Source organism: Theobroma umbraticum, unplaced genomic scaffold (genome assembly GCF_002168275.2).
Source record: "Theobroma umbraticum cultivar Fairchild unplaced genomic scaffold, ASM216827v3 scaffold_44.0, whole genome shotgun sequence".
NCBI lineage: Eukaryota > Viridiplantae > Streptophyta > Magnoliopsida > Malvales > Malvaceae > Theobroma > Theobroma umbraticum.
In genome coordinates this window covers 6,269,979-6,278,550 of record NW_018397255.1, presented here as the reverse complement: position 1 = coordinate 6,278,550, position 8,572 = coordinate 6,269,979, and the positions used below count along the sequence as shown (strand labels likewise).

The 8,572-nt window shown below is 33.4% G+C and overlaps 1 protein-coding gene across 1 annotated transcript in view; it reads left to right on the top strand.

Annotated features, from left to right (window-relative positions):
* Positions 1-2,211: 2,211 nt before the first annotated feature.
* Positions 2,212-8,572, top strand: part of CALS5 (callose synthase 5) — an 18,881-nt gene continuing 12,520 nt past the window's right edge. The window contains exons 1-15 of the mRNA XM_089782331.1: positions 2,212-2,268; positions 2,572-2,815; positions 2,915-3,015; positions 4,608-4,729; positions 4,829-4,925; positions 5,044-5,154; positions 5,978-6,106; positions 6,224-6,316; positions 6,519-6,610; positions 6,739-6,865; positions 6,985-7,122; positions 7,208-7,284; positions 7,387-7,459; positions 7,534-7,659; positions 7,730-7,844. Coding sequence (XP_089638457.1) covers positions 2,632-2,815; positions 2,915-3,015; positions 4,608-4,729; positions 4,829-4,925; positions 5,044-5,154; positions 5,978-6,106; positions 6,224-6,316; positions 6,519-6,610; positions 6,739-6,865; positions 6,985-7,122; positions 7,208-7,284; positions 7,387-7,459; positions 7,534-7,659; positions 7,730-7,844 — 1,585 coding nt within the window. The 5' untranslated portion in view covers positions 2,212-2,268; positions 2,572-2,631. The remainder of the gene's footprint in view (positions 2,269-2,571; positions 2,816-2,914; positions 3,016-4,607; positions 4,730-4,828; positions 4,926-5,043; positions 5,155-5,977; positions 6,107-6,223; positions 6,317-6,518; positions 6,611-6,738; positions 6,866-6,984; positions 7,123-7,207; positions 7,285-7,386; positions 7,460-7,533; positions 7,660-7,729; positions 7,845-8,572) is intronic.

The window sequence follows — 8,572 nt, the reverse complement described above, 5'->3', positions numbered from 1 at the left end:
TTATTTTATTTCAACATAATACAAGTTATTTATCCAAATCTAGTTTTAGATATGAATTTTTTTTCATAATATTTTTACATAACGAGAATTCAAACTTAATTTTTATAAAAAAGATAAATTAATATTCTTATTTTGAAATCAAATAATCAAGTGAAAAAATATTTATATATATTTTTTAACACAACAAATCTTTTACATTTAAACATTTAACTTATTAATAAATATATTTATTATATTTTTCTAATATTTTTTTAATTTAATTTCTTAACGCTTTAATTTTATTCAATTTAATCTCTATATTATATATTTTTATTCAACTTAATCTCTATTATGTGTCACGAATTTTTTTTCATTCTACCATTTGACATCAACACATTGGCATACCAGTGCCACATCAACATATTAGTGTCACATGGTATTATCACGTTATTAAGTCGATGCTATGTGGTACTGCCCACCATCATGTTGGTGTTACGTTAATATTGACCTCGTTCCCTTAAATGATAAAATTGGATATTGTTAAAAAAATGATTAAATTAAAATAATTTTTAAAATTAAGAGATTAACTTATTTTGATTTTGAGTATAGAGATTAAATTAAACAAAATGTATGAGCATAAAGACTTTATGAATATTTTAACCCTTTTTTTTACTAATATTTAAAAATTCTATCATTTTTTTTACCATGAGCAATAAGGTATGAGGAAGTCTACAATGAAAAGGTGAGTTTGCTTGTGTGAAATTTTTTCATACACTATGGCCACTTGTTTGCTTTGAGGTCACTATTTCAATAGTGGAGTTAAAACATTTTATCATTTTCTTTTAATAGAGAAATAACAATTATATGTTTTAAATAGTTTATGACTTTTAACCTAAAACAATTTTAACAAATGAAGAACTAAAAAACTATAACTCCCTACTTAATAGTTCATCAATTATTACCATAAAATTTATATAATGTTATCAAATAATATATGATCATATCATATGTATATATCATAAATAAATAAAATATTTATTAAAATATAATATATATATGAAATTAATAATTGATATAGTAATTTATTTATATAATAAATAAATAATAAAATTAGTTTTTAAAGACATATATATGTTTAAGAATAAAATTAATAAAATTATAATAAAACTACAAATTTTAAACTTTTGTAAAAAGAAGGTTAAGGCTTAGCAGGGATTATACACGATGAATGGAACTAGAAGGAGAAAAAATAGGATTGTAAAGAGAGACATGTTTAATACTTGTAAGCAAGGGCATGAAGCTTAAAAAGCTTCTTTTAGAACATGAGCATGCTTCCCTCTGGCTTAGTTGATTTCTAAAGAATTTTATAGCATAATAATTATATGGGAAAACTTTTGTTTCGTCTTCAGTGTTGGAAACATTTCTAATTGGTTAGGAAAATATTTCAAAGTTAGAACACAGAGGGATAATATGTTTAGAAGCATTGGTTTCCATTTATGCTCTCACAACTTAATTGAAAAATGAATTTTATTTTTGCGGGAAATAGAAAAAGATTTCCCCGGAAATGCAAAAACACAGTTTGCCAACCCTTTTTTTTATTGTATTTTCCAATTGGAAATTCGGAATCAGCTGTGGAACTTTCTCTGACCCCACAAGATCTATCCTTGATGGATGGGTCCAGCTAATTCTGACACGCCCTACTATATCGTGCCACGTCAGAGGAAGACCGGCATCCAGAGCACGACAATCGGACGGTTATGCGTCAGAGTTGTTGAAAATAAAATGACCTTTTCACCAACGAATTACCCAAGCAAACAAAAGAAACGATTAACGAACCACGAGACACAGAGAAACGAAGAGGAAAACGGAGCGCCAATCATCGGTCAATTTTAGCCCATGAAGAATCGCTCCAACAAAACACACAAATGCAAGCCAAAAAAAAAAAAAACCCTCGCCACCAAAATCGCTGCACTGACCTCTCCTTGTTCGTCACGTGTCACTAATAGTACGGAACTCGGATTCACCTTCCCGTTCCAGCGCCAGCTCCTCTCATAGCCTGTTCATTTTCTCTCCCCTTACCTCCAAGTAACCAAACTCTCTCTCCACAATCCCCTTCTTTCTTTCCTTTTTTTCCCATACATTTGTTTATCAGGTAAAGCCACTTTTAAGGCAGCTCTCTCTCTGTTTCTCTTTTTTTCCCTTGTTTTGTATTCTTTTTGGATTAAACGTAAGATTCAACTTTCTTTGATTGCTCTGTTTGGTTGGAGAGAAAAAGGAATGGAGATGAACGTACGTAGAGAGTTTTCCGTTTATTTTCCTTCTTTTTGTTAGCTTCCAAATGAAGTTTTAAGCTACATTTTTATTCTTAATGAGCAATTTGAGTCAAAACTCATCGTACTTCTATATATTAATAAATATGTAATGATATTGTTTGCCTTGCGCATGAACACCGAACGTGTTTTTCTCTTATTGTCGTCCACTTTCTGACCTACCAAACGGCCTTCAAACTGATCGTTTTACTGGATTTAGCTTTCTTTCAAAATTTTTATAATGCAATGTGCTTCATATATCTTTCTTTTTTGTTTGTTATAGGGCTTTGAGTAGTAGAGAGTTGAGAAAAGCTTCTTTCTAAATAACGTGTTTAACTCAGTAATGACCAATAGCGAAACGGGCCCGCAAGGGCTGACGAAGAGGCCGTCGCGAAGCGCAGCCACCACAACGTTCTCAACGGAGGTGTTCGACAACGAGGTCGTACCTTCCTCACTTAGTTCCATCGCTCCCATTCTCCGCATTGCCAAAGAGATCGAACCTGAACGTCCCCGTGTCTCCTATCTCTGTACGTCCATTAAGTTTCTTTTCCCTTTTTTTTCCTGTGTTTTGAGTTTTTTAATTAAAGTTATTTTTTTCTGATTTTGATTTTATTCGAAAAAAACAGGTCGTTTCTATGCTTTTGAGAAAGCACATAGGTTGGATCCGAGCTCCAGCGGACGTGGAGTGAGGCAGTTCAAGACTGGTTTGCTGCAAAGATTAGAGAGGGTAAATTTGATACACTACTAACTACACAATTTTCAATAACATTTTTCTTGATTCTATTTTGTTTAGGACAAAAAGGAAAGAATCTTTAAAACAAATGAATTACCAAAAAAAGAAAGAAAAAAAAATCAGAGAACGATTATATGATGTGCTCAATCACTTATGAGCTCTGGTATATCTGCTGATGAATTTGTTAAATCTTTGGTTTGGGTTGTTTACTATTTTTGGCTGCATACGCCTTATGGGCAGCTACCATGTCCCTGGCGCTGGTGAAATCTTTTGCTGGTGTCAATAGAGCGGGAATGTTTGTGGTTTTTTTTCTCAACACGGTGTTTGACAAAAAAAAAAAGAAGGGCATACAAGAATAAATCATTGAAACAGGGAAATGTTTCCCTTTTTGTTTGATATATAAAAAAGGAAAAATAAAATAGAAAACAACTGTTGAGAGTAACCTTGTAAATAACTTTTTTTTGAAAGGCAACATTGTAAATAAGTTATTAATCAATTTAAACTAAAGGAAGGTTTTTTTTAAAGATTTTCCTTAATTATTCAGGTTAATTTTTAAAAGAAGAGATAAGAAGATTGAATTATAAAGTGTAATTAACTACAAAGTTATTCCTTTTTCCTTCATTCTTTCTATTTTACTCTAATCAAATATTTGACGATATATTTTGCCCGTCACTGTTTCCTTCTCCTTCTATTTCCTTTCTTTTTTTTTTCCATGGCCTATTGCTATCTAACACATAGTTTAGAAGGGAAATACTGAACCGGGAAGTTCCTAAAGACAATGAAAAATTTTATAATTTTGTTTGGATAACTAAAAATAAAAGAAAAGGTGTATGTGGAGTACATAAAATATTTTTGAGGAGTTGAGAGAAATAAAATGGAGGGTTGATGTCTTTTCTCGATTTTCCATTTTAATAGTAAAAACATAATCCAAGTAATATTCACCAGTGGCACTTGGTTCTTTTTTCGAGGGAATAATACTTTTTTGGAATTGAGAGAAGGGATTCGAAATGCTCAAGGCTTTTGTTTACGGTCTTTGTATGACATGTTACGTGGCGTGTCAATTAGATGTTTAGAAAACACTACTCCTAGAGAATTACTAGCAAACAAGAGCATTTAAATTCCTCTCTAATTATTCCAGTTAGCGGTAGCGAAAGGAAGGTGAGCTCTTCTGGTTTAGTTTTCAGAACTATTTTATCCTTCCAGTTATCTGTACCAAATCATCGTCACTGATTGATTCTGCTTGCATGCATCTGTTTTGTTCTTGTTTATGTAGATGGCTATCTTGCTTTTTATAAACGCCATATACAATTTGGGTTTTGGAGAATCCAAAGTTCATAGCATATTCAATTGCTTTTGTTTCTTAAGCTGAGAGTTCTGTTGCCGATGTGCCCATGTTTTTCTTTTGCTCCTTTCTTTGGGATGACATGATAACAACCGTTAAGCTGCGCTGTTCTGCTTTCCTTGTTTGTTTCCCCGACTATGTCAAAATCTTTGCTACGATCACTTGCAATCTCGCAGCTATAGGCATAAGTTGGTGGCATAAATGTTTTTAGCTTTTGGTGAATTAATGCGAAATATGGACTCAGGACAATGCATCCAGTCTTGCCTCTCGTGTTAAAAAGACTGATGCACGGGAAATTGAGAGCTATTATCAGCAATACTATGAACACTATGTTAGAGCACTGGACCAGGGCGACCAGGCAGACAGGTATTATCATAATAGTTCTGTTATAAGTATGAAAAAAATGGGTTCCCACGACACTTGCTTCTTGTCTGTCAACTAATTTTTTTCCCAATTTGTTGACAGAGCTCAACTTGGCAAAGCTTATCAAACAGCTGGAGTGCTTTTTGAAGTGCTCTGTGCCGTTAATAAAACTGAGAAAGTTGAAGAAGTTGCTCCGGAGGTTAGTCTTATCTTTAGAAATTCCTTAAAGATTCTAGTGAAACCGCCGATTATTTTTTATTGTAATATTGTCAATTGGATGGCATAAAAATGTATTTATAATGATATTTCCGTGGCAGATTATTGCAGCAGCTAAAGATGTCCAAGAAAAGAAGGAAATCTATACTCCCTACAACATTCTTCCTTTGGATGCTGCTGGGGCTTCACAGTCTATCATGCAGCTTGAGGAGGTAATAAATAATATCATTGATCATTCCACTAGTCAGTGGCAGAGCTAAAAAATTTTGTCAGTGGGGTCATGTTTAGCACAATGTAACAAGAGATGCACACATTAAATCATTTAGAAATTGACACAAAATTTCTAACATTTAAAACATATAAAAATCAAATAGGTTATCTCATTTCGTTGGGAAGAATATGAGAATAATTGAATACATTGTTCTATAGTTGTCTTGTAAATATCCTTTTTTTTTTGGTCATATAAAATGAAATATGATTTTATGTTAACTGGCCAGAGACAACAATTAGGTTGCTCTCATTTTTCCTTGAAACCCCTTCAATGAAGATAGGATTTATTCTAATAACTTGTACCTCCATTAAAAAAACTTACTGCTTAAGTTAACTACCGCATTAAAAAGATCTTTTCTATGAGGACAAATTTTTTCATTGCAAAATAAAGGTTATGTAGACTTTGCAAATGGATTGCCACCAACAATATAAATTGAAAACTTTAAAAATACATATATTAAGTATTGGAGTTGGACTCATATATTTGACTTCTTCTTTAGTAAAATACGGTTGAAATTTACTTGTTGACCCTTTTATTTTAGGTTTTTATTCAAATTTAGTTGGACTTATGTGTAAAAAACTACATTTTTTTTTATTAGAGTTTTTGTTTGCTAATCGATTCAAAGTACAGTGAAATAACCCCCTCTGAACTAGCTGTAGCTTTGCCTTGCCACTGATCATGTATTAGTATGCTGTACTGTAATTCCACAATCTTTTTTGTTGGTGTCTTGTTTTGGATACTACTTGAGCTTTACTTCAATACAGGTTAAGGCTGCCGTGGCTGCATTATGGAACACTCGTGGCTTGAACTGGCCTGCAGCGTTTGAGCCACATAGGCAAAAACATGGAGACTTGGACCTTCTGGATTGGTTAAGAGCCATGTTTGGATTCCAGGCATGTTTTGAAGCACTTTCCCTCCACATAGACATTCACCAGAAAGATGCTTATGGTTGAATGACTAAATGGTCTTCTGAAAATAATGCGTATATTTGGTTACATTGTTCACTGCAGAGAGACAATGTCAGGAACATGAGGGAGCACTTGATTTTGCTGCTTGCCAATAATCATATAAGACTTCGCCCTAAGCCTGAACCTCTTAATAAGGTATGCATCAGCATTTAATCTCTTTCTCAGTTGCATGCCAGTGGTTACAGAAATTTCAATAGCAAGTGTTTATATAGTTGCACTTAGATGCTCTTCTAAGCTTAAGAGCATGGAAGTGAGTATCCATCCGGCCTATGTGATAGTAAGTGTTTTGTCTTTTTTGAATGCAACTTTTCTGATTAAACTCTTTTCTTTTATGTAGCTTGATGAACGAGCAGTTGATGCTGTTATGAGCAAGCTATTTAAGAATTACAAAACATGGTGTAAATTCTTAGGACGCAAACATAGTTTACGGTAAATAACAACTTATACATCTAATTATCAGTGGATATTTCTGCACATACCTGTTCTGCTGTTTAACTTGAGTTTCCTTTACTGGCTAGAATTTTTGGTCTAATGTGTGCAAAATAATTTGTGTATAGACTGCCGCAAGGCTCTCAAGAAATACAACAGAGAAAAATACTATATATGGGATTATATCTCCTCATCTGGGGTGAGGCAGCTAATGTGCGATTCATGCCAGAATGTCTATGCTACATTTTTCATAATGTGAGTATCCTTCAAATATCTAAGTGGTATTATTCTTCTCCTTTGTTCATAAAATATATGTTCTCAACGAGAAATATATGGTTTCAAATATTTTGAATTACATCCCACAATATTCTCAGATGGCATATGAACTCCATGGCCTGTTGGCTGGAAATGTTAGCATAGTGACGGGGGAAAACATCAAGCCCTCGTATGGTGGAGACGATGAGGCATTCTTGCGGAAGGTTATAACACCCCTTTACTGTGTTATTGAAAAGGTATGCTTGAGCACAAATATACCAATTGTTCTTAGAATTTAGACTTTCTGTTCTAGATACAATGATTGAGTTTGACATATTCCAGGAAGCAGCAAAGAACCAAAATGGAACTGCGTCTCATTCACTCTGGTGTAATTATGATGATCTGAATGAGTATTTCTGGTTTGTATGGTTTCAATATCAAAATTTTATTGACCACCAGTCTCATTGGCTTCTGGATCTCTTTGTTTTAGTTAAAATTTGGTCCTACTGTATCTCATTCAGGTCTTCTGATTGCTTCTCTCTTGGATGGCCTATGCGTGATGATGGCGACTTTTTCAAATCAACCGCTGACATGGTATTCCTTAGCAGTTGTCTTCACTTTTCTTGAATAAGCTATTGATTCTGTGATTAATACAACTGCTATGCTAGGGAAAGAAGAATTCTCGAAGAAAATCTCGAAGCACAGGCAAATCAAATTTTGTTGAGATTAGATCATTTTGGCACCTCTTTCGAAGTTTTGATCGACTATGGACCTTTTATGTACTAGCTTTACAGGTATTAAAGTGTGACCTTGCTCGTAGTTTTGGATGCTTGTACGTTCAATATTCCAATCTTTTGCATGCAGGTATTGGTCATTCTTGCATGGAATGGAGCTTCATTAAAGGACATCTTCCGAAAGGATATACTGTATTATGTATCCAGTGTTTTCATCACGGCAGCCATTTTGCGTTTCCTTCAGAGTATGATGTTTTTACTTAAATTGAAGTCTTATAAAAGTTTGTTTCTCCCCAAGAATTATACTTTCATGTGCCTTTGGTTCTTAATATCCTATAGAAGCTATCTGGTGATGGAGGCAACATCCATTAAATATTCTGAGAAAGTTGTTAAGACTAAAAATTAACATTTAACTTCTATTAAGATACTGTAGTTTGTGGAAGCTTTTCTGATAGTTTCTTTCCTTGAATAATTTCAACATAATTCAAAATCATATTTCCTTCATCACTAGTATTCTATAAACAGGAAAAAGAAATAAAGAAATTGACTACTAAATCTCTTAAATCTCTCGTAACCATTAAAATCTGATTGATTGATAGTTGTTAATTTGGGAATTACTGATGCAACATCACAAGGTAGCAACTTGTTGCTTTATGCAAAGTTATATTTTTAGACTCGTTTATTCTATTCTTTTTCTCTATTTTGCAGCTAATAGTTTGATGAAGATTATATAATTTGAAGTCTTTTTTCTTTTTTAATTTCTAGAAGCTTTCATGTTTGCCTGGTGGATTTTTGCATACCCTCTTTGTTGAACAACAGTATGATTGTTTAAGATATGTGTCTCTTTGTGTGTGTGTGGTGGGGGAGGGGGGTTTCACAATGTTTAGATATCATGTTGAAGTTCCCAACCATTATTTTCTGACCTGCTCTTCTTCTGCATGTCCTTTTTAACTTTTCCCATGTGTGGCTATTA